Genomic DNA, 26,670 nt, shown 5'->3' on the forward strand with positions numbered 1-26,670 from the left:
TTATTAATTTTACTAATTTAATGTACACAATCAACTCATTAAAAATCACTCCAGACATTCTTTGAGTAATTATACCAAAACTCAATTGTTTTAAAACACAAGAAAATTCGTTTTTTTTTTTACTTAGAAAGATTAGTCCAAAGCTTTTGGTATTGAATAACATTAACACGGTCAACTGATTTTAATTAAGTAATGTTGAGTAAGTGTGAGGTTGATGATCTGAAATCTCCGCGTAGTATGCGCGTTCCTCGAAAGTAAAAAGATGATGGTAACATAGAATAATGAGTGTAAATGGCACACCACACTACAGATAAGAATATCTGAAGAATAAGAATAAAATGGAATGAGAAAAAAAAATATGGTGCCACATAATGAGACGGTTAATCAGGTAGTCAATTATTACTTTTGCTTTAACTAACCCCAATCTCCTTCACTATCCATTCTTTGACCGCCAAATATCACCTTCTCTTCCTTTTAGTCCAAATTAAAAAAATACAGAGAGCATACGATAAACTAGTGAGGTATATGTATATAATTTAATTTATCGGTCTCGGAAAAATATTAATAATAATATTAAAAAAAAAATGTTGCGTACAAAGTTTTAGCATAAATAGGGTGGTTGAGTGAAGGTGGTGTTCTACTACTTCTCTTCTCTACCTTATCATAAAAAGCCAGAAACGAATGATTCACATTAGCCAACACTAAACGCCGCTCTACAACTCTCTCTGTCTTCTTTCTTACTTACTAATATATGGCTTCGGATGAGACCATGACCTTTCTCTCTTCCTTACACGAAGAGGATTTTGACGATGACGATGACGATGATGGATTTGATGACCATCATCTCCGACAACCTCATCCCCACAACTTGTCGAGGCTGTCAGTGTGTACCAGCAGCACCTTTGGCGTAGACGACAACGACGATGATGTTAACAATCTGGCGTCCATGTGCGTGTCACAGTTGTCCATAGAGAGCTTTGATGCAGACGGGGAGTTATCAGACGGGAAGGAGTTATCCTCGGATTCAGAAAACGAATCGGGAAGTTGTTACTCTTTGCCTTCCACGCCCCCTCAGAGGAGGAAAGAGGTTAAGGAGTACGCGAGTGACAATGGAGGAGAGGGAAAGGGCACGAAGAAGAATGATCCTCGGAGGAGGAAGAGGAGAATGAGGAGAGAGAGATGGGGGTTTGAGTTTGAGGAAGTGGAGAAGAGTAAGAGGAAAGAGGAGGAGCATGTGGGTCAAGGGTTAAGTGGAGAGAGTGATCAAAGTGGGGTGATGGTAATAACCAGGCCAAAAGGTGGGAAAAGGTCTCTCTGCATGGATTTGGAGGAAGTAAAAGCTTGCAGAGATCTTGGGTTTGAGTTGGAACACGAACGCATGCTTGAGATCCCTTCTCGTCTCTCTTTCTCCAATTCAACTTTTGAAACTAGCAGTGGTAGCAACTCTCCCATCGCCAATTGGCGTATCTCTGCTCCAGGTATAAACAAACATATATGTGCTTCAAATCATACAGTTTTGTCTTGTGTTTAATTGGCTTCTCATGCGACTTATATCAAACATTGTCTGTGCACAACTGTGTTATTAGATATGCATTGTGGGTGTTGTTGATGGTTGTTTAAGGAATTGAATAGTGAGTGTTTGTGAATTAGGTGATGATCCGAGAGACGTGAAGGCTCGGCTGAAGGTGTGGGCGCAGGCGGTGGCACTGGCATCTGCATCAAAATACAGCACATGAATTCGATTTTCCCCTAATTCCTATATACTCGTTTCCTCTCAGAGACTATATAATATACTATACTATAGGGTACTATAACACAAGTTTTTTAATTTTGTTCTCACTATGATTATTGGTTATATAATTTTGTTGTAGAAGTGTTGAGGTTGATTTGAGGTGGAAGTTTCTTTTTTGAGTGGTGGTCGCTTTTGCTGTGTACAGTAGTGTTTTAATGAGATGAAAAGGCCTTGATGAAAGAAATTAGGGTGTGAATAGCCAATAAAAATATGTAATACAAAAAATGTGAATTGAGAAAGGTGGAACTTTTATGGGAATTTTGGATTCATATACACATCTTTGGTTGTTATTTTATTTGTCGCCGAGTTTCGGAAAAAAGTGGTCAGACAAACATACATTATCGAAAGATTTTTCTTTTATCTTCAACAAACCGACAAATGGTCAATTATTAAACAGTGTTAGTGCCGTAACCAATACTTATTTGGATGTGTTTGAAGCGTCAAAATTCAAATTCAAATCAAGTTTCGTGGTTTAATTTTTTGGATTAAACATGCCTCAAATGTCATTTCAGAATACTTATGGTTAGGAATTTAAATGTATTGATCATAAATGAAAAAATAAAATATTATTTATAAAAAAGTTATAAATTCATCGTCTCAATATTTTGAATTAAAAATAGTATCAATATCAATTCAGATCTTATTAATATTATATCTTCTTAATAAAACTACGTGTGTAGACCTAACACTTTTATAACATCATAAGTTATTTTATTATTTTAAAAAATCTGAGTTTAGACAAAATCTTCATTGATTTTCCTTTCCCAGACGTTTTCATGGGATACGATTCTATTCTTAAATTATTATGGTTCAGCAAATAAGACAAAATGAAATAAACTGTTCCCTTTTTTTTTAACATTCTTTTCTTAGTTTATTGAATAAAAAATAGTACTATTCTCTTTTTTAAACAAATAATGACCATCCAAATAATTAAAAAAACATTAAAAATAAACTTGGATTTTAAAATTATTGTGTTCATTTACCCTGTCGGCAAAGCAACTTATTAGTCGAGGGATGGGACGAGTATGTGATTTCATTTTTAGAATATTATCCATTTATTTGTACATTGACAAAGTATAAAAAGTTACCTCATTATATTTTTCAGACAAAGAAATTACGGCAACAACTATAATGATGGTATATCACAATGCATAAATAGTGTGTTACTAAACATTGATATACTAATCGGTAAAAAAATATATTGTATACATATTAATCGAAGTAGAAGTTTTCTTTTTATTTTATATTAGTATACCATAACTAATATAATTCTCAATTTTCTCATATTCACAAATAAATTATTATAATCCTAGAGTTAAAAACTATAATATGTTACCATGTTTTCATAAACATAATTATATTGTAAATGTAATACAATCATATCGTAATATATACCTATAAATAAAACCGTTAGATACTTTTATATGTGTAGCCAATGTGATATTTAATGTTTTTATTTGAGAAAGTATTTATATACTTTTTGATACATTGTTGCTTTAATGTTAAATTAAATACTATTAAGAAATATGTTTGAAATGTCAAATAAACCTATCAAAATTTGATTAAAAGTATTAAATTCATGTATTTCAAAAGATAAAAGACTAAATTAGTTTAATATTTCAAAATTGACTAATTCTAAAATTTATCGAGAACCAAAAACATATTTAACCCTATATTTTTTAAGACGTCAATTATTTGAGAAATATGTTGCAATTACTGTGGTGAGTCCTGTACACACCCACTAGTTATGGGTTGTGTTGTTTTATGTATTGACCACAGATTCATGTCTTAACTAAACCCACTAAACACGTTAGACTTTATGTGTCAATGTTTGATCCGTGAGTCCAAAAAATTAAGAAAAATAGAAAATAAATAGATTTGGCACTGTCTATGGAAAATAACTTTAATGAGTGATAATGATATTAATTAATTTTTAGGACAGATCTACTCAATAGAATACCAAATTTATGGCGCTTCATTGATTTGACATTAACAAGTCGCCAACGATAAAATTATTGAAATAAATGAGTCTAAGATTATGAAACCAAATAAATTGTATTTGGAAACACCAATTTATTTTACATCAAATTGTATCAAACGCAGTTTTCAATTTTTTTTCTTTATAAAACAAAAACGAAACCACCATTAAAAACACGTTTCAGTTTAATTATAAATAATACTATAATATGAATACAATAACACTAGATGATATTGGTTATCCAAATTGTTATCGTCTAAACAACGTTACATCACTAAAACAACATATGATACTCTAATAAAATACTACAAATCATTGGAGCCATGTAGGAGTAATAATTATACGTGGTTTAGTGGTTTTTCCTCAACATTCATTACGTTATTTATTAAAGTGCTAAATGCCTCTTAGTAATACATCACTTTCATTTCCATTTCCATTCTCATTTTTTTTCAAAAGAATCTATGTTTATTGTCGTTGATATAATGTACCTTCATGCCAAATATTAAATTTATCACTCTTAGATCATGTTTAAATATGTACTGCTCCATTGTTCTATCGAAGACGTTACATTTTTTTGTCTATATTTCTTTATTTTACATTTGATGTTTTGGACTAACTCTAAAAATTTCTACAATAAGTTACGAAAATAAATTTTTAAATAAATCTAGAATTATATATAAAAAAATATATAGCTGATGCTTCTATTAAAAAAGTGACTGCAAAACAAATTGAATTAATGTACAGTGTGGACCTTACCGGTGGTCCATTGGTTTGCAAAAGAAGCATAGTTGGCGGACTCTGTAAGGTGGGTAGGTGTACTGCTTGCCCAACTCATTCAATCAGCCCACTTCATAGGCCCACCTGGTCTAACTACTTATATATGATCTTAACTACTACTCATCCATATTTTTGTTAAATATATTTTTAATTCTTAAAATTAGACGTAAAATTAAAATTCATCTCTATAATAAATTTTGATTCAAATTGATATTTAAACTGATTACATTGATTGAAACATTCTAGTTCAAGTGTCCGTCTCTTGAATACTGTTTAATTATTTCAAAAAGAGTAAAAATAATAGAAAAAAAATATTCATTTATTTTTAAAATTTGAAAATAAGGACAAAAATATATAAAAGTTTAAAATAGGGACAAATTTCAATTTCTTCGTACATAAACCTTTTTTTTCATCACCATACTTTACTAGTATCTCAATGCTGACAACAAACTGGTGCAAGTACAAATATGTCAACCATTCAATACCCGTGAAGTCAAACATATGGTAGGGAACATATCCAAGTTTGGAAAGCGTGATTAATGATTGTGATGAACATTCACAATAAAGAGGTCAAGAGATTAATGAAATTTGAAAAATTTAATCAGGGGATGAAATGGTATTAGAACAAAAGATAAAGGTAAATTTTAAACTAGTTGTTGAATTTTAGAACAAAGTGAACTGTGCAATTTGCTACAAGTATTTGAGGAGGTACCACCATAGTTGCAGGTTGTTCTTCCTTAACCCAGATTGGTTGTTCGAGTCCTAAAACAGCTATTGCTGACTCTTAACGTGTAACTAATAGCTGACAATGTCCATAGACGGCCATAAGTGACTTAAATGTAAGATTGAATAAGGAGTGGTAAACTGACCATAGTACAGTAGGAGTAAGTAAATAACAATAAAATACTCAGAATATATAGGCTAGCACTACGAGTCAGCCTCGTGGAACGAGAATATGTCATGGTCATGGTAGATGTGTCATCACCACTGCAAAGGAAGAATATGAGAATTTCAGTCTCACTGAGGAATTGCAAAGATGGCATTCAGAAAGGAAAGGAGGGTGAAGTAAAAGTCAAACTAGAGGACTGGTAGTCCACCACAGTAGATCTACCAGCTCTGCAAAATCAGGATATTGTCAATCTCAATGTCACAGTGGAATTGAAGAAAAGACAAAGGGTGCAATTTTTTTATACTGGAAAGGGACAAAATAGGAAGACAACGAGAATGGTTTTTCTTCCTCTGCAGATGACATTGTTAGTGTGTCACTACGCAGTCAGGACATGATGGTAGTGGTGGAAAGGACTTAACAACAGTGAGTTACTCTGGGATTATGAGGCTAAAGGGAAAATTATAGCAGGGCACGAGACATAGGAATTCTCCTTGTAACGAATACAGCAACCGAAATTTATTCCATTTACGTAATTTCTACAATGAGATATATCAGTTTATCATACGTAGAACCCTATCAGGAAATTGATGTTTCCAGGAATCATGTTTCAATCTTTTTTTTTTTAAAACAAACATCAATCCATCACTTTAAAGGAAGCCTGAAAGGTGGTGTGATTAGTTTAAAAGGGAAACACCCTTAAGGCATAGGTTAGGGGTCCCTGCTAGGCATTAGTACGAGAAAAATATCGACAATATTCAAAAGGTAGCAGTAGAAGCACAAGCTCAATTGTTAATTTTAGGTTTTTAATCGAAAGAAATCTTTTCGACTTATTAATAAGCAGATAGATCTAACTAATTGCAACCTCAATGAAGAACTATATTTATTTTCATTACAATTGATCAATGTTACATACACATGGCAATTACAATGATTACATTGATAAAATATAAAATTGCCACATGAAAAATCAATAAACTTACACTCACTTGAAAACCGAATTATGGCAGGTTTTGTCACAGGGGTAAGGACAGTCTATAGCTTTGACAGTTTTCCGATCAAAATACCATTGTCCAACAGAAATTGCAACTGGCTGCAGGAAAAGAAATATCAACTTATCAGATGACGTTTCTGTAAGAACAATAAATAGTGAATAATTTCACCCAAAGGCATTAGCTTCACTTTGTCTTAGACCTGATCGAAACAAGCGTTTTCAATGAAATGAAGGCTAGATATATTTTGAATGACTGTTTTCCTTTTCATGAAAGGGTCAGACTAAATTGTCATATGTTTAACCATGAAATACATGGATTGAAAATGAAAAAACAACAATATTGAACTAATACGTAATTAGTCAATGATTCTAGCTCCCCAGAAGATTTATCCGCATATAACTTTAAATCTTTATCATTCTACTTTTTTTATTCTATACAGAAATGGTAGCCTCATGCGTTTGATTGTAAATGAATCCGTGCTTCATATGAAGACAAGATCGAACCATAGAGATGCAATGCTTTTTAATTCCTATCAAGATAGTTAGTATTAACGAAATTTTTTTGGATTCTCCATACATGATCTCTCACTGGTCTTTTCATTACTCCCAATTAGAAGAAAAAGTTAGTCTAGAAAACTCTAATGTATTCCACCAGCACAGTTTTAGAAGCATAAAAATCTAAAGCATGCATACCGTCTTGCCGATAGCTGGAGAGTCATCAGCAAACCAAGTATCTTGTAATTCAGAGTGGCAATGAGCAAAACAAGAATTGATGAATAACCCAGTACGAGGTTCCCCTGAGAAGCCTTTGATGTAGTTTAGCATTTGATTTCTGAAGTCTGATTCAGAGAAAAGATATATTATATTATATTATATTATATTTCAATGAAATCAGATGATTGTAGATATATAAATTCACATACACATTAGAGATCAAAGTTACCTTGGAAAATGTGAATTTGAGATGAGTTACAGAGTGCACGATCATGTTTACAATCATTCCAAGAGCCATGGGGATCTGCTGAACGAGAGACCAAACTTTCTTGGACCTAAAGGAAGAAATAAGACTGATTTAGTCCATATCATAAAGAATTCAGATCTAATCAGGTTGCCACAGGTACATACAGGGTAATCATCGATAATCACAGAGAATATATGTTTCTTGCTTAGCTTACCCTATGGACTTTTGTTTACGCATAAAATAACTAACATTCAAAACTAATTAACTGAATGATGTTTGAATTCAACGTGCCTACAGGGCCAAAGCTTTTACTATGGATTGGGCATTGGTAAGAGTCCAAATTAAAATTATTTTTCCTGTACCAAAAAAATGAGAAGTAGAAAAATTCCTGACAGTACTAGGAACGTTTGTGACAGGAAAATCATAGACCACAAATTAGTTAAACAAGAAATCACAGCATCCATACGATAGCATTTTGAGGATAAATGAAGAGATACAAAACATATAATCAGGCACTTTATTAACAAAAAAATTACAAGAGAGTGTATCCGTTAATATCACCTGCCATGAATCATAAGCTGCATTGAGAAGAAACAATGGAGTCTGAACATGGTTGATCAAATTTTGAGGAAAAAAGCACTACAAAAAGAAAATTTATGTTTAAAATTTGCAAGTTTTACAATTTCAAGTTATCGAGACATTCAAAATAATAGAAAAATACCGAAGTTGGGTCCAATTCACTGAGACAACTTTTTGGAAGATTTTTTTGCACTTCCTGCAGTTTCAACAACATCAATGTAATGGCATACTTATACATGTTTCTGAAATTAATATAAAGTAAAACCTGTAACAAGAAAGTTATCGCAAGATTGAACCAAATGACTCTTGAAAATTGAGCTCAGAACAACATATCCATTAAGCTACATTCAATTTCTTACACATTTTTTTACGACATCAAACATTACCTGTAACTTAACTACACCTCCAAAGAGATTCCTCATTGTGCGAACCCCAGCAACATCAACCCTACATTATTGAACAGATAATCAATTACATCAAGCTCTATTGATGATGTGCGCCAGTTGTAGCAGTATAAAACAATACAAAACTTACGCATCCAGGAAAAACCCTGCATCACTCAAACATTTCACTTTGGTAGATGGAGGAAATAAGGTCCGGAACTCATCACAGTGTATTATAGATGCTAGACCACCAGCAGAGCATCCAGACAAAAGAGCCTGATAAAAAGAATTAATTAGCATCCATGGATTTTGAAGATTGATTATTGCGACAAAAGGGACATGGTAAACCTGGTTGGCCTTCTTCATCCCCTTTGACAACAATTCCTCCATTGCAGCTTCCCAGATTTTTTGTCCTCGGAATTGAAGCTGTGCAGCCTGAAACAAATTCACATTCCAATATAAACATAAATTCAGAATATTTCCGTGTGCAATCCACCAACTCAGTAACACACATTGGAAAATTCACAATTCAGTAACACATTGTGTCAGTATGTCAGTATGTCTACATTTGAAAAAAAAAAAAGACATGTCAGTATGTCTATTTCTTTCATAAAAAGCAAATCAATTTTGACACTAAGAAACATTGTGTCACAAAAGTTGCCTTCAAGAGATGCAAACATGGCATATATGAGTGGAAGAATGAAGTAACACTAGGACCATAACTGTGATTCTCCCACTCTTGCAAGGAAACAAAACTCTGCTTCTTTGCCATTGATGAGTCAGACGATGTGAAAATAGATAGCAAAGCTCTACTTACTTACTTACTTCAAGTGACTACCAATTGACTGAATGTTTCAATAAGTATATAGATACGAGGGGAAAAATCTATACTATTATACTTTTTCATACTCTCACTAACCTCGTCTTGACTATCTCCACTGAAAGATGCCCCATCACAGTACCGTACTTTAACTCTGTTCCAGTTAAAGAAATCTGTGCACACACGAAAATATCCGTAAAAATGGGAGCACACAAGACTCGAGTAAGCAAATCCTGTAATCTCAGAAGGAAATAATGCATGAATTTGTAAGGTAAAGACAAAAACCAGGGTTTTCTTCAGCTTTGTTGCTCAATATCCCTGTGAATGCTAGTTGCTTTTCCATGAATTTTGAGGAACCACGACGAGTAGTTTTTCTGAAGACACAACTTCTGATGGTATTACACCATCCTCCACCCTAAGCAAGCCGGGTAGGTAAACATTTAATGAGGTGTACATCATAATAGCGTTATGCCGATAAATTATCACAGTTGCATACAGATTTGAATTTTTTTAAGAAATTGTAAAATCTTTAAAATATTTTTAAAATTCTGATTGAAACTCAGTGTCATGACACCTGGATATTCTGTTACATACCTCCAATTGAATGAGCCAACTATTTGCCCCAGATCCAAATCCAGGATGAAAGTGGTAACCAGGCAACGTTCCATCTAAACAAACTGGCAATTCAGGACAAAAATTATTACAAATCTTGAAAATGCAACTCTAGGTAATGTTTGCGTTCATTTTTTTATACAGCTCTAACATTAATTTGCTTGTAGAATAAAAATAACAAAAAATAAAAATCACTCCACTTATCAATTCCAATCAGAATCCACTATGCAAAATCGACTCCATTAAAAATTATTTTTGCAAACTCTCATCTAAACCCACGCAGTAGAGACAGTCTTTATTAACCTAAATTAACCTAAAAAGCATGCACAAAAATTATATCCATCATACTCGTACAAGTACTATCTTAGTGCATAGACATGCATAGTCCCGTTCAGTGACAGTAAACTAATTACATAACCAGAAAGTGAAAAAATTACAAAGAGAGCATTTGGGGGCACAAGGAAAAAAATGCAATGCCAAGTTCAGAGGATCTTTTACAAAGTGGCTTAATGGTGAAGCCAGCATTCAAATCATTTCAGAGAACTAGCTTTAAGAATTGTCGAGGCAAATTACAAATAATTTCATTCATTCAGAGAAAGAGAGAGAGAGATACCAGCTCCTTTGGAATCAGCTCCCGGAATAAGAGTGAGAGGGACCATGAGAGGCCTTGCAGCCATTGAAACGGCATCGTTTTGGTCCAAAAACTCATACTCAGATCTAACATTGATAACCACAGAAACAAAGGTAAATACTATCAGAAGGAGCACCCTCATTCTCATTTCTGAATCTACTCACTGAGTTAATCACTTGTGTTGTGATAATTATTGGTTTGTTTATACAGAACACAGAGTGTGGGTTTTGGGTATTGGTTTACTCACTACACTACTGCTGAAGTTGTTATATAGGGCTTTTAATTTATCGCCGATAAAACGGAATCAGACATGTATCTCGTTTAGCTGGTAAGTCACCAAGGATACCTCTGTCGGTCCCTTTTTGTTTTTGTCTTAATTAATTTTCCATGTGCTGTATGATCTGCATTTGTTGCCAAGTGGGTGAGGATGTTTTGTCCAAACCATTTTCTCCTTAATGTGGAATGTTCAAGACAATAACTGGAAAGTAATTAAAGTAATGAAACTGTCTTGTGATTGATGAATGTTACCTGCAAGCATTAAAAATAATGAAATCTCAATTTAATATTCTCTTAATCTTCCTAAATATCGATGAAATCAGTTCAAAGTCATAATAAATATATATTTTTAGCAATTTTTTAATTTTCATAAATGTAGATGAATGCTTCCGGTCGTCATTTCAAAATAAAAAAATATATATTTAATAATTATTTTAAACATCCATCAATATTTTATTCTGTTGAAAAATGTAATGGGTAACTTTAATAGACTTTTGGCTGAATTATTCTTTTCACACTTTAAATTATTTTGACGTTTTACTTTTGATGTTTAAATCCTATTAAACCTATTAAACTAATTCTTGAAAGATAGTAGATTTTGATTGCTGGAGTGAGGAGTCTTTATTCATCGGTTCTTTAATAGGACGTATTTACGTTTTATGACCAAATGCACTAAAGTTAATTTACGTGATAAGGAGTTTCTAAAACATTAATAATGACAATTAGTGATACTTTATAACATCTCTTAGAAGTCATTGGAGTTGGTATCTCACTTTGAATGAAATGTCTTGTGAGCATTATTTTTACTATATTTTTATGAATTTTTCGTTAAAAAATTTAATTATAAAAGTCCTTCTACTATTTTTTTTTTAATTTGTAGGCAAAAATAAATGTTTTTAAAGATAATTGTTTTTATTTAACACGAAAATAAAGTTATGTCATATCATATACCAAGAGAAAATATTTTATAAGAGTCGGCTTTTAAATATTTGGCTACAGGAAAAAGAATAATATATACATTCATATTCTTATCGGTATTTATTTGTAAATTTAACTAGTAGATGAAAATAGGAAGATGAGTAATATATAAAATAAAAAAAATTATAAATTTATTATATTTAGATTTTAAGTTGAAATAAAAAATTTATAAATTTATTATCTTAAGATTTTAAATTAAAAATATATCTATTCTTTATTTAAATTTTAATCAAGTTTTATTAATGTTAAATATTTCTGATAATTTTCTTTATAAATGGTGAATCTACAATCAATTTTAATAACGAATTTATACGAATTCAGTATAGTCTCTATATAAAAAAAAATTACACGAAAAAAATATTCAAGTAAGTGCATTCATTAATATAAATTGGAATATGAAAAGATATTCTCAATAATTAAATATTCATAATATATATATATATATATATATATATATATATATATATATATATTGTAACTATGTAGTATGTGAATCTCGTAATTCTTTTGCATTTTAGATATATTGTGGAGAGTACTTGAAAATAAAAATATGAAAGCTTATTAAAATATTGCTAAACATTACTCATAAAAAATTTAAAATAATAAATACTTATCAAGCATTTTTGTTTTATAAGACATATTTACTGTAATTCTTCTTTTCTAGGCTCCGTTCATGTGAGATTCTTAGCTCACCAAACACTTAATACATTATTATTTTTACTCGCAATCTATAAAAGGTTGTAGGCAGTAAAATCGAAAGTAATCAATTTTTAGTTCTTCTAATAATATGGATACGATATAATTATTTTTTTTAAAATTTTAAAATATTTATAAAATATCTTTGTAAAGGCATCAACTACCACCGCATATGAATAAATACATGTACTAATATTTTTGAAAAAACAATAATGTTACATAATCTATTGTTTTGGATCATCCAATCAGTCTCATATTGTTTGAGAGTTGAGGTCAAATACAGTTTAAATATTTATTTTTGTTTCCATCCTCTGACATACTTTTTAAAAACAAAACTGTGACAAAAATTCACGTTTCAAAACGAACAATACCTTGAGAACATAGTGATTATTAATGTATAATTTCATCAATATTTTATAAAATTTTATATAGACTAGATAATATATAATTATAATTCAACCTACAAATTAATTAATGCTACATTCTCAATTTATAGTATTTATGGAAGTTAAATTATTTGTATTTGATATTTTCAAGCTACCATATTAAATGCATACATTTGTATGTAATATTATTAAATTAAATATACTAAATAATAGTATTGTGTGTATTAAACATGTAAATTAAATAGTGCAATATTAATTATATGTTATATTTATAGATATTAAAGTTAGTATGTTTTTAATATTTAGATAATGCTATCTTAATAAAACATATGTAATATTAATTATATATTATGGGCAAAAAAGAATATTAATTGTATATAGTTTTAAATAAATAAAATTTGCATAAGATATATATTAGTAAAGTGTGTACAATATTAATTATATATTGCATATTTAATAAGCGTATTTATTTAATGACTAAATACATGTGTGATTTTGTAATAATTACATTTTATTTAATATATGTTTCTAAAATATGTAAAGTTCATAATTTTCTTAAAATAAATTATATTTAGCAATATCATTGACTTAGTCCTGTACTATATTTCATTAATGTGTTAAATGATATTATTTAATGTTTATGAAAATGCTGAATTAATAACTTTAAATAAATAACACGTTAAGCTCTATCAAGTTTAACAATAATATAAATGTATATGCTAAAGACTTGTCAATTTTATATTTCAAGACAAATCATCGTCGTTTGGAGTGTGCTTTCCAAGGGACGTTGTCCAATTTACAACTTTAGATTTTTTGTTTTTTTGTTTTTGTTTATAGAAACCAACTTTAGACTTTAAAAGCACTAACATTCTAGAAATAATAATTTTATGTGGTCCTATAACTATTTTTAAATGAAACACAAGACAGGTATATTTCTGTTCTTTGTCCTTAACTTTATGCAAGGGAAAAACCCTTTTGAAACTATTTTTGGTAATTTGGGTAATTCAGTGTTTGATGAAGGATTTTGGACTGAAATTTAGATCAAAATTTACTATTTTGCACACTTGTCCAAGAAAATAAGTTTGGGGGTAGAATTCACCTAGGTGAATGTGGCTCTAAATAGGTTAAAAGAAGATTGGATATGGGCTGGTTGCTATGCTAATTCGGGCCTGGTCCATAGGACCTTATCCTTGTGTGGGTTGTTTCTTCCTGCACCCCACAAAACCTAATAACCCAATTTTACCCCTACTAAAATTATATTAAAAATATCAAATTATATTCCTAATCATTCTCCTCCCTTCCCTCAGGCTATGGTTTTCAGTGTTTGGATCATCTTTGCATTTCATTTATCCTTTTTTGTCTGGATTTGGATTTTTTAACTTAGAAAAACTGCACTCATTCGGGTTCATGGTTGGGCTCTTTGTCTTCGCATTACAATGTCTCCAGCAACAGTGTCCGTTGATGGTTGGATGTTGATTGGACGCTTGTACTACTAAGCTCCTTTTGAAAATCATTATGTGCAAAAGCTTTTAATGGTTTGAGGGAGAAATATAATTTTTTTTAATTGTATAATTTTAAAGTTATTTTGATTTTGAAAATATTTTTCAAAATACATATTTTGGAATCTATTTTTTAATGTATTTTGGAATGCATATTTCAAAATTTGAAAATATTTTTCAAATGTATATTTCAAAATATTATTTTCTTTAAATATCTTTCGGATTTTGAAATCCTATTTCTGGATCGAAAAATGCATTCTAAATTATACGTTTAAAAATGTACACTACTAAACAAATTCATATTTCCTGCCAATTTCTTTTTTATTTTTTTTAGAAAATACTTATAAATTTTGTTATGAAAAAAATTTTACAGGAAATTGCTGTCAATTTTTTTGTAAAATATTTTGTATAAAACACTTTTCACAACAAATTTTGTAGGAAATACTTGCGAATTTTATAATTTTGTAAAAAATAATTATCTACGAAAGAATTACCTCTCAATCAAAATTCTTAGAAAAAATAACAGAAAAAAGTCTTTTCTTACAAATTTTTTAACAAATTTGCAAGAAAATTTCATATTTAGTAGTGGTATTTTGAATACATCGAATACAAACATGTTTTTAGTTCTAGAAATATCTTTCAGATTAACAATGTGTAAGTATTAAAAAAAATTCAGAGATAAATTTTACTTTTTATAATATTTTTACTTTTTATAATAATTTTAATGAAGGATAATTTGGAATTAGTGAATTTTATGGATGTGCAAGAAAAAAAGAGACATAGAAAGAAACAACCATGTGTGTGTTGTAATGAAAAAGGAAAAAACACCGGATAAATCCTAAAAGGATCTCACTATTCCTACACACCTATTTATAAGTAAGGATGGACAAAAGATATAAATTGTAAAATTCAATATATAGAAATCTAATCCATATTAGTTAAGTTTATTTAAATAGATTTTTCCAAAATCAAATCTTTATTTTTGGATTTTAAATTCAATCCACTTAATTTGAATTAGATTGAATTTAGATTGAACTATTTTTTAGATTTGAAAATCCAAAATCAAAGTGTGTTTAAATCAAGCTAAAGTGGTTGAGAATTAGTTTTAAGCAAGTCAGTTCGAGTCAAAGGTCGAGCAGATTCGATATGAGTTAAAGGTTGTGCTAAGTCAACCTAAGATGAAGGTTGAATCAAATCAGCCAAAGTAGAGTCAAGGTCGAGCCAAGTTAACATAGATACAGACTCAAGTCGAGTCAACCTAGAATGAACACCGAGATAAGTTAGTTTGGATCAAAGATCGAGACAAGTTGGTACAGGTTATTAAGAAGTGGACTTTAAGTCTAACTCAACATTATTCACATCGAGGCATATACATCTTGTGCGTAGAACTATAAATGGGTGGTCCGATAGTGGGTGATGTTGAGGTAAGGCGACCCCGACCCAAGTCAAGCTAAGTGAACCAAATCCATGTCGAGTTTAGTTGACCCGAGTTCAAGTCAAGACGAGCTAGTCTGATTTTATGACAAACCAAATTGACCTAACCAAATCTAATAGACCTAATAATCTTATATATTTATTCGATCTTCCTAAATTTAATTTAATTGACAAAGTGGATTCAATTAAATTTAATCCAATTTTATTGAAAAAAAGTTCAAATAGAATTCATCTAGCTAAAATAACGAGTTATAGATCTAATTTATTCTATTATATCTATATGGAATCTACTCTTAATTTTGGAAAATCTAAGACTAACCTTATTTACAAGCACCATCAACTCTATAACCTGTCTTATTCAAATACACTAATACATTTTGGTGATCTTTATATCTTGACAAAATCTTAGTATTCAAAGAACGACTAACTCTTTTTTAAACATTAGATGAAATAAAAATAACCGCTAATCTACAGCATAAAAATGTTAGTCAATTATCTATATAGTAAGTGTTTTAACTATAATATTTCTTATAATTTACATAAAATTTGGTTTTTGTTTTGTTGTTCTTGTAGACTTCTTTTGTTCATATCAGTTGCTACAAATTTTCTTGGCCTAAGATTATCTTTTTTGTCAGTGCTCTTAGGAACAAAATGTGTGGCTCAATCACTGGCTAAGCTCGATACATAAAACACAACGAATGGGATGTTACCTAAGCCTCTTTTTCCTTCTAAGTGGGAATCAACGAATATCTTACACTCTCTAGTAAGTAATGTACTTTGGGATGAATTGTGAAAAGGAAACTTATTCATCATTAACTTCAATTTTAAATAATATCTGTGTTACTAATTTTCTCTTAATGGTTTTTTTATCAGCAATTTGCTTTTAAAGTATTTCATTTAATTGAAAGTGATTGGACATTGTTATAAATCTTCATATTTTATGTACTCAACTATAAGCTTAAAATACGGAAGGTTTTAACTGACAGAAACCAGATATTCCATAAGAGAATAATCTTTACAAGGGAGTCAACTAAAATTTGAATTTTCATTGAAAAAAAAAGGGTTTTTATTTAGTATTTGTTCTGTGTGGATAACTGTCTATGAAGGAAAGTACATACAAAAGTAAGAAAAGAGAAAGAAAAATTCCACGCATTTGGACAATTCCTCAGGAGTTTCGGTATCTGATTTGGTTGCAAAAGGCATAAAGTAAAAAACACTGTGAGGTTGATATGCTTCTTAGGGTTACAGAAAACAACGTTGATGCTTATAATATTCCTCATGAAAAGGAATAAACCTCATCTTCATCACCCATCTCTACATCCAAAGAAGAAAAAGATTATCCTATTCGTGTGACAAAATTTATATGCATAAATGGAGAAGATTGATTGCTGCCTAACTGTGCTTTTGATGAGGTAGCACACACATGGGCCACATGCATTGGACCATATATTTATCATAATTAAAAAATACTGAGTCCTAAGTTGAAAGTTATGGACTTGATGAATGAGAGCAACAAAATTACAAGTGGTGCAAAAAATTCCACCCTTTATCGTCACCTCGCACATTCTCACTTGGTGGCGGGTCTTTCTACAACTTCATGCACGCATGCTCTCGTATAAATAGATTCACGTGAGTGTGCTACTACCTAATTAATTGTTCCTGCTACCTTCAAACACACCACAGCACAAGTGTTGTTTCGTTTCTTTGCGAATTATTGTACTTTCTTATTCTGTTCTCTAATTAATGTCTTGTCCTTGATTCTCCTCCTGTGCGTAGCCTTCATAATTATTTTTTTCATTATGCGGTTCACATCCATGATTGATGTTTATCAGTATCCGACCACATTAAATAACTCACTATAGGCTCTTGTTTTTATATTTAGGTGGAACCTGTTATACTGAGCTAGAAATTGAGGTTTGGATCATATATATACCTCTATATACTCACTTCATCTTCTTCATTGGTTAACCAAGTAAGTCTTCAGTACATATACACTATAACACCTCTGGTAACCTTGTTCTGAAACTTGTTTGTTTTTGTATGTTTCGTTTACCTTTATGATCGATCTCACTTAAACTGAAACCATCAAGTTACCGGAAGTGATGTATTTGCATTTCAAATTTAAATGGCAAAAGGAAAATATAATATTAACGCTTTTCGATCCACTCCCATATATATTTTTTCATGTTTACTGAGATGTTAACAGTTGCTGCTTCTGCATGCCATACTTAATTTCTTACTTCTCAATGGATTTCCACACATATTATGGTTTAGTGAGCAGGGTTTTTGTGAACATTGGAATTGACACATTTATTGCATGTTGATGCAGATTATAATTTGTTTGAGATGGATGCTTCTTGCGGGATTGTTGGATTCAAGTATGATTGCTTGCTTTTCGGTATGAATGATGCTACTCTACTACTGCGCTCTTACATGTTTCCCGAGCTGTACAATTTAACGAAACTGCACGTGAATTTACTATTTTTTGAATTTTTGTAAGCTCTGTAAACATTATGATGGTAATGATATAATCAAACAAAGAGTAGGGACGCGAAAGTGTGGAATGATAACTCAAGATTTGGATGAATTTTATTTGATTTTGAGAGAAAAAGAAAGAAGGGAAAGTTTAATACATTGGATAGTGACAGTGCGTTTTTCTCCTGCATAAATTGGAAAGAGAAAATTTAAGAAGAGGAGTTTCGGAGAGACAAACAAGCTATTATTTCCCTCTTACAATTTTAAAGGAAAACGGGAAGTGTTATTTATGTATGGCTCCAACTTTTCCACAGATATGGACGATACTCTCTACCCATTGAGCTCAGGTCTCAATTTGGCATGTCGGAAGAACATAGAAGGTACAAACACTAACCATGAAAATTACAATACCTCTAGTGTCAAGATAATATGCAAAATATGTACCTTAATCAAACCAATATTGTTTACAGAGTACATGTTAAAACACTTGCATATGGAGGAAAGTGAAGTACCAAAGATTTGCCTGGACTTCTACAAGGAATATGGGACAACTATGGCAGGACTAAAGGTAGAGAAATATCACCATTTTTCTCGGTTTCCTCTTCATCGTTCTTTCCTTACTAGAGTATCAATTTCAGGCCTTTGGCTATGAGTTTGATAATGATGAATTTCATGCCTACGTGCATGGAACACTACCATACTGGAAACTGAAGCCAGATCCAGTGTTAAGGAACCTTCTGCTTTCCATGCCTCAGCGTAAAATAGTATGTGTAAATATTATATATTAGTCTGTTCAGCGGAGAGCATTCCGTATAATTCTAACTAGGAAATGGTCATCTCAGATATTCACCAATGCAGATGAAGCTCATGCACACCAAGTGCTCAACAGATTGGGCTTGATCGAATGTTTTGACAGTGTCATATGCTTTGAAACGCTTAATCCTCCTGATCACACAGATAATCCCGTGCTAGCATGGGGTAACTCGTTGAACAAAGAAGGTTGTAACCAGGTAGAGAGTGGATGCTTTAACAAGACACAAATCCTCTGCAAACCCTCTGTTGAAGCCATTGAAGCTGCCATTCAGATTGCAAATGTAGACCCAAGGAAAACGGTACAATCAAATTACATGTGTTTTGTGTAGCATATAGTGTAGAAATAAGCATGCATCACTTAAGCATTTACATGTCGCTTCTGCGTCATTTTAACCTATATGACATGAAATTATTGACGGATGCACGTTTTAACAAAAAAAGCAAACACACTATATAAACTAAGTGACGCATGGAAATTATGCCTTTGTGTTTATTTATATTTATAGAGTTTGGCCATTTAGTCTTGGAATCATCTTACTATAGTTATTTGTTGTTCTCTCTTTTCCATCCTATGCAGTTGTTTTTTGATGACAGTGCTAGAAACATTGCAAGTGGGAAAGCTGCTGGACTTAACACGGTTATTGTAAGCTATAATTTATTATTCATGATTCCTCTTGGGAAATTTTAGAAATCGAATAGCTATATGATTTATGCACATATCTAACTCAAGTTACCACTTTGGCGGCAGGTGGGACGCTCAGATTTGGTGCCAGGAGCTGACCATGCACTGAACAGCATTCATAACATCAAAGAAGCATTACCCGAGATATGGGAAGCTGAGGGAGATCAACAGCAAATGATCCAATCTCAAGCAGTTGAAACCATGGTCCTTGCATAGATTTTGCTTTGAACAAGCAAATTTTTACTATCTATCAATCCCAACCATGGTGCATAGCAGTTGGCTCCCCACTAATAGTGATGCTTAAAAATGTAAATCATGTTGTTGGGAGCATGTGATGTAAACCCAAATAACAATAGCATAAAGAAATGGAAATGAGAATATTATTGTTCTAAAGATTAAGCACGAGTCTTGCCATACAAAATATGGGTAATTAGGCAGCAGCTAATGACAATCCAAACCCATTAACATGACTAATAAGGGATAATCAGAGCATTGGGAAATGAACTCAAAATCAGATGAAAGTAAAGGAATTCCGGGTAAGGATCAGCCCTCTATAGGCAGTTCTCCGCAATTAACAATTCTGCAAGGCTTCCGAGGGGCATCTAACCTACTCGTCTCCTGGGATTCAAGTGTTCTCACAACATCCATGCCATCAATGACATGTCCAAAAACAACGTGACGATTGTCTAGCCATGGAGTCTGCATAAAAAATAAAGACAGTTAATATTTTATAAAATTCAACAATTTAAAGATTCATGCATTTTAGTTTAATAATTCAGTACTGAATACGATAAATAACACCACAACGAAATGGTCCAGATCTGTGAAGAAAACATATCTTAGATCAGGAAAAAGACTTGATAAATACATTCCCTAGTGACTAGTGAGGCTTTTCCAATGAACAACCACTCAGTGGATATTGATGTTACGCTTGATTTTGAGTTTACTTTTATTGAAGTTTATCTATCATTAACTTGAAATAATCAGGAGGGGCAGTACATGTCTCTCACCTTTACAGTGCAAATGAAAAATTGACTACCATTGGTGTTAGGACCAGCATTTGCCATGCTTAGAACTCCAGGACCCGTATGCTTCACTGCAAGAAAGTGTTGAAACTAGAAATGTAAGCAGACTAATTAAACTGAATTTTAAATACCAATCAGGCAATCACTATTAAAAATTTATAATTAAATATTACTATCCAGCCAGAATAGAGAGACATACAGGCAAAACTCTCATCTTTGAAACTTGGACCATAGATACTAATTCCACCAGTTCCCTGCAGCAAATAAAAGCACAATGTAAGCGAGAATAAAACTCAGTAGCCTCTTTGATGCATATACATGGCATGTCAGTTGGAAAGTAAACGCACTCATCACTACATATATGCAGGCATACAAACAAAAAGTAGAGCTCACATTTCCTTCCGTAAAGTCTCCTCCCTGAATCATGAAATCTTTGATTATACGATGGAAGGAGCTTCCTTTGTAACCATATCCTTTCTCACCTGTTAAAAGATTATTTAGCTTGATATATAAAATTCAAAGTTACACAATCCATTTCAGAGAAGAAATCCAACGGCAGCAAGAAAAATGCTGCAGAAAAACTTGATTGCTTGCCTGTGCACAAAGCACGGAAGTTTTCAGCTGTTTTGGGAACATCATCTCCAAATAGACCCAAAACAATCCACCAATAGCCTCACCGCCAACTTCCACGTCAAAGAAACACTTAGTTGTCACCTTGGCTTGAAGCTCAATAGCCTAAAGAAAACAAAAGCATGCAAGAAAATCACGTTAATCACAGCAGAAGATAATATTGAGCATTGTCCAGACTTTTTTACATTAAACCATTGAATATGATTCCAAACATGGCGTCGTGAGTATGAACAATCACAAATCCAAATACTGAATGATAATTCGATCAACAAAAGATCTAAATTTTAAAAACTATTCAGGGTCTACTTGGTTAAGAAAATGTTTTCTCCTTCTATTTTCTATTTTTGATAATTACAAATACCACCTTGTTTTGTTTTCACTTGGTTTGCTATTTTCAAAAATTTGTAAAGAAAGTGTGAAAACCATGTTCTTTTCAGTCTTGTAAGGACGTCCAGTGGAACAGAGAGTAAAGTTTAAGAGACCCTGAAGGTTTTATCCTTTAGCTTCTCCACTGTCTTGTAATAATCATAGTTATTCTTTCAGTAAACACAATCCCAAACCAGAAATTTCAAATTAGAAACTTACATTGTCTGTGGCGTTGACACATGTCATGCTCCGGTATCTAATTGACCTTGCTCCAGATTGTTGCCTCACAGGGAACCTCAAGGCATAGTGCGACCTAGATGCCAATGCTTTACCGTAACCAAGCTGTGACCCTGTAACGCAACAGACCACACGTGGCCTTTGAACCTTTGACACATCTCGGCTCAAATTACCCTGAAAAAATGGTAGCAAACTTCCATCACTGTTAACAGTTGACACCTTTGCAATCCAAAACCCCTAATAGGCAAAGGTGTGAAAAATAATCTCTTTCATACATTACATCGAACAAAAGCGATTTGGGTGCTTCCAAAAGGGAAAGTCAAAACGGTGCACTTAACGGTAACGCATTCTTGATAATTGTTAGTATTATTGAAGGATAAAGAGAAGGAGAAAGGAAGCAGAAGAGACCTGAGCCCGTGGAAGTGAGTTCTGACAGTGAACAAATTGAGCTGATAATGAAGACGCCATACTCACTCGAACCTTCCCTTGCTGTGCTGAGCGGTGTTGATATTGAAGAACAAGACCCAAAGAGATAAAAGGGTTATAAGGATGTGTACCATTTTATATGTAAAGAAAAAACTGAAAGTATATGCAGTTTTACATTTTAAAGCATATTTTTTTTTATTTTAAAAATAATATTTTGTCAATTAAATTAATTATCTTTTAAGTGTGTATTTAATCGTTTACATCTAATATGTTCTGTATTCTAATATCTAATAAAAAAAGGGGGAAACTAATAAAACAAATAATAGGCATGCTTGCCTTCAGATTTTTTTACGAACAGTCTAGAAGAGATATTGAGGGATTAATAGAAATAAGAGTATAACATTAGTTTTTTGTTTTACATAATGAAATGGAAGATAAAAGGAAGGGCATGTTTATGTTTATGTTTAATAGTCTCCAATTTTACTAAAATTTACAAAAAAAAAAACATTTTAGATGTTTTTATAGAGTGGATTGTAAATTTTCGTCAACGGTGTTGGGTTTGAATAATTTCTTTTGACTATAGTCTATATACGAATTCCACTACTATTATATAGTATTTTAAACCAAAAAATCTTTCTAGTTTTCTATACAATTATGACACTTTGATTTTATTAATTATATAAGATATGATATTAATAATAAGTATAATTATTGTTTTGCTTGCTGGTGCTGGTCTTATCATCAGCTGCACTCACCTTGATTTCTCAGCCACCATTTGTGAATTTAAAATGTCGGAATGATTAACGGACAAAAGAAATAATCAGCAAATAATTTAAATATGCATAATTCTTATTTTTCTTTTTGTGGTCCATTCTAAACCAGATTTTATATTTGGGCTTTCACCAAAAACAATAAAAAAGAATTTCAGCCCATAAAATGGGCCAGGCTTTGAATACAAACAGTGCTTCTGTTAGAGCTCCAGAACAAAAAACTCCTCCCAGAAAACGTGTCTGCTTTTACATTGATTAATACAGAAGAAAGAAAGTTTTATATAGATGTTAAGTTAAATGAAAAAGTCAGTTAAGATATTTAATTTATTTTAAAAAAAATTATGTCAAGTATTTAACGGGTACTTGAAAGTTATTGGTCCTAGTTGTTAGGTCTTTTAATAGTTTTTTTTTTTTTAATTAAGTCTTTTCTTTTTGTTATTAATGGTTCAACATCTAGAATGGAGTGCAATTCATTCTCCATAGTCTTCTTTCTCAAAAACAAAATACATATTTTCAACTTTCTATATTCTAACAATCTAACATCGTTTTTGACGAACTTTCCTCTGCAGGGGAGCACAATTTTATAAACATTACTAGAATTGAAAAAAAAGAAAAAAAAGGTAAACCCTAAATGGATGAAAATGGTATACCAAGGATATCCATGTGACACAGCTCACAAAAAGTTGTGATTTTTCACCGTATTTACGCATATACATACATATATATAATAATAATAATAATAATAATAATAATTTTTCAAACATAGAAAGGACCACCTACTAATAAATACACAATAAAACTTTTGATAAAAAAAATAAACTAAAAAATTTTAAGTTCCACCGTCAATTTAAATCCGTCTAAAAAGGAAAACATGTGCGTAATGCAACCAAAATGTTGTTGGATTCACATTGACAATAAAATTGACTATCTTGTACCAAGTGTGGATACATAATGATGCGGAATTATGTTGATTAACCCTAATAAAAGACAAATGTAATAAGGAATATATATATATATATATATATATATATATATATATATATATGATGATCGAGTGTAAAAAATCAACATGCCTTTAATATTCCTGATATAAGTTTAACACAGTTTAAAAATATATTTTTAGTCTTATACTTCGATTAAAAATTGGAAATCGTTCCTTTTCGAAACTTTGATCTATTTTGGTCTCTAAGTTAAAAAATAAATAAAAATATTTTTTGTAACCTAATTATGTTAATTTTAATTTTACATATTAAGCATATTTCATGTTAATAATAAAGTTATTTACACTGTTTGACATATTTTCGATTCAATATTTTTTAAAAGATGTATGGACAGTTAAAAAAAATTAATATAATTATGTTAAAATAACTATATTAATTTATTTTTAAAATTTAATGACCAAAATATATAAATTTTTTGAATGAAACAAAGACGAATTTTAATTTTTAAATCAAAATTTAAGTACTAAAAATAGTTGACCCTCCAAATTTTTTTAACAAAATAATGAGAATTAAAGGGTTTGTTGGGTGTATTAAAAACGTTTGTCTCACACGTAACATAGCATCCATTACATGTCATGTTTCGCATAAAACAAATAAATGAAAGTTGAAACCTGGTTGGATCAGTGACGTACATTGTTTCATCCAACAGCTTTAATTAGTGTATTCGTTCAGACTTTAAAATAAACTTCAACACCCGTTCCTCACAAAATATTTATTATACGTTTAAAAGTCGCAGCAATAAAAAATCAAGCAGGTCCTACTTTTTTTAAGACAATGTTTCTTAAAATTTCACTAAAAGATAAGACCAAATTCACTTGAGACAGAATGTACTCTCATTGTCTTTTCCCTTTACCTCATTATTTTTCACAGAGCGTTGACTTTGTTTACGCAAAAATCATTTTTGTGTAGGCCTTAAAATAGATATTATGTCAAATAATTGATAGATTTTTAGAGAGGGTAACGTTGAAAAATATAACAGTAATGAGACCTAAGCTTAATCATTTACTGACATATCATTTTTAACTCAAAATCTTAAGATAATTAATTTATGAGCTTTAATCTTTGTATGATGTTCTACTTTCTCATTTATAATTAATGTGGGACTTAGACTCACACTTAAATTTCTAACAATAATATTTCGGATAATTCTAGGAGGGATTAAACTGCAGTTTTATTTTTTGTTTTTCTTTTTTTAATTTCCCTGTTAGTCAAATAATTCTTGAAGGGATTAAAGTGTAATCCTTCTTTTTTTTTATTTTAATTTTCCTGGTAATCAAATAATTATTGGAGGCATTAAAGTGCAGTTTTTTCCCAAGCGAAACGTGAAGTCAGATATGTGTTTTGTGTTGAATGTTTTATAATAATAAGAAAAGGTTTGAAATGATAGCCACTGAGTTTGGGTCATCCATCGTCACTGCACAGTGCTTCATAGTGGGTTTGGTTAGTAGTGATCGTGGAGAAGTTGGTGCCTATGCTCGTGGGAATCAGTTTTGCGTCACTTTTTATTTAATTCTCTATTTTTTTTTTCTATTTCACAACGGTGTTAATAATTTTATGTTAAAATGAATTAATTAAAACATATCATTTGATATTTTTTTAAAAATGGATACAAATTGACAGTCTAAATGAGAGAGCGAGTATTATTAAATTCTCGTTATTATTATTTTTTTTCTGTTTCACAACTGTAACAGTAGTATTTATTGGATTTCAAACTGCACCAAACTCAATGATGACAGTGTTGGAGTAGTGCCAAATCTCCACCCATTACATTCAATCCTCTTCTGCTACATTTTGGTCGTCACACCAATTATGTTTATCCAAATGCCCCTTCTCAAAAATATGCTTAAATCATAGTGTTTCATATTTAACCTAAAATATAAAATACTCTGTTTATTTAACAATTTCAACAAAAAGAAAAACTGTAGCTAAAATTGTGATTTGAAAAGAAAACATGCGAAAGGAAAAAGCTTACACGGTTATTATGAGTTTGCAACTTGAAGACTTTTTTGTTTTCACCTCACAAGTGAGACAAAAACGTAACCCCAACATTGGGGCCTTACAATTAATGAGGAACAGTGGTAGGGTAAAGAATTTAACCACAAATTGTGTAATTGGCGAAATTTTGAAATAATGGAAAGAAATATTTTAAATTTGGTATAAGAGAAAGAAGATCTAAAGATCCTGGAGCAGAAAATGCATTCTCAATTATATGAAGCCACAAGTCAAAGAGATAGAAAATTAAGAGTATCATTGCATTTTGTTTTCAAAGTTTTTCGGATTGATTGGTTCATGTCTGCAATTAGGAAACTATTCTCCTATTATGTCAAACATTGAAAAATACCACACCTACACATTTATTTTCACTACAAGTTTAGTGATTTTTTTTCAAAGATTGATGCTTAAGTGGTCAGATAAATAAATAAGAAAAATATTATTTGGTATATTATATATTTTGTAAATGTGTAAAAGAAATTATTTATTTTCATATAATAAAAAGTGTTTTGAAAGAATATAACAAAATAAAAGCGACGTTAAAAAATTGTTGGGTATGTCCCACTTGATT

The 26,670-nt window shown here is 31.2% G+C and overlaps 4 protein-coding genes across 6 annotated transcripts; 2 read left to right on the plus strand and 2 right to left on the minus strand.

The window, feature by feature from the left end:
• The first annotated feature begins 628 nt into the window (after positions 1–628).
• On the plus strand, positions 629–2,067 carry LOC114176482. Its single transcript, XM_028061909.1, has 2 exons — positions 629–1,478; positions 1,651–2,067. The coding sequence occupies exons 1-2, from the start codon at positions 752–754 to the stop codon at positions 1,734–1,736; spliced, it is 813 nt and encodes a 270-aa protein (XP_027917710.1). The 5' UTR covers positions 629–751; the 3' UTR covers positions 1,737–2,067.
• Positions 2,068–6,291: 4,224 nt separating this feature from the next.
• Positions 6,292–10,758, minus strand: LOC114175079 (pectin acetylesterase 6). Its single transcript, XM_028059838.1, has 12 exons — positions 10,396–10,758; positions 9,765–9,847; positions 9,456–9,585; positions 9,270–9,343; positions 8,699–8,785; positions 8,502–8,626; positions 8,354–8,414; positions 8,110–8,163; positions 7,950–8,027; positions 7,371–7,476; positions 7,121–7,266; positions 6,292–6,526 (listed from the first exon to the last, which is right to left on the minus strand). Exons 1-12 carry the CDS (start codon positions 10,559–10,561, stop codon positions 6,419–6,421), a joined length of 1,218 nt encoding a protein of 405 aa, XP_027915639.1. The 5' UTR covers positions 10,562–10,758; the 3' UTR covers positions 6,292–6,418.
• A 6,550-nt stretch (positions 10,759–17,308) lies between these two features.
• On the plus strand, positions 17,309–20,051 carry LOC114184192 (uncharacterized protein C24B11.05). 3 transcript variants are annotated; one of them, XM_028071485.1, is made up of 9 exons: positions 17,309–17,398; positions 17,565–17,690; positions 18,012–18,080; positions 18,472–18,537; positions 18,628–18,725; positions 18,796–18,921; positions 19,000–19,269; positions 19,548–19,613; positions 19,719–20,051. In XM_028071485.1, the coding sequence occupies exons 3-9, from the start codon at positions 18,029–18,031 to the stop codon at positions 19,866–19,868; spliced, it is 828 nt and encodes a 275-aa protein (XP_027927286.1). In that variant the 5' UTR covers positions 17,309–17,398; positions 17,565–17,690; positions 18,012–18,028; the 3' UTR covers positions 19,869–20,051. The 3 variants fall into 3 exon arrangements, with proteins under 3 accessions (XP_027927286.1, XP_027927270.1, XP_027927278.1); XM_028071469.1 differs by having other exon boundaries at positions 17,310–17,398; positions 17,565–17,654; XM_028071477.1 differs by having other exon boundaries at positions 17,335–17,450; positions 17,565–17,654.
• LOC114184213 (peptidyl-prolyl cis-trans isomerase, chloroplastic) lies at positions 19,990–22,481 on the minus strand. Its single transcript, XM_028071496.1, is given in 8 exon segments — positions 19,990–20,351; positions 20,663–20,748; positions 20,877–20,931; positions 21,071–21,159; positions 21,272–21,340; positions 21,343–21,412; positions 21,893–22,084; positions 22,319–22,481. Coding segments are annotated over 8 exon segments (777 nt in total). The 5' UTR covers positions 22,379–22,481; the 3' UTR covers positions 19,990–20,195.
• Between the last annotated feature and the right edge of the window lie 4,189 nt (positions 22,482–26,670).

The sequence above is a fragment of the Vigna unguiculata genome, chromosome 1, assembly GCF_004118075.2.
Source record: "Vigna unguiculata cultivar IT97K-499-35 chromosome 1, ASM411807v1, whole genome shotgun sequence".
Lineage (NCBI taxonomy): Eukaryota > Viridiplantae > Streptophyta > Magnoliopsida > Fabales > Fabaceae > Vigna > Vigna unguiculata.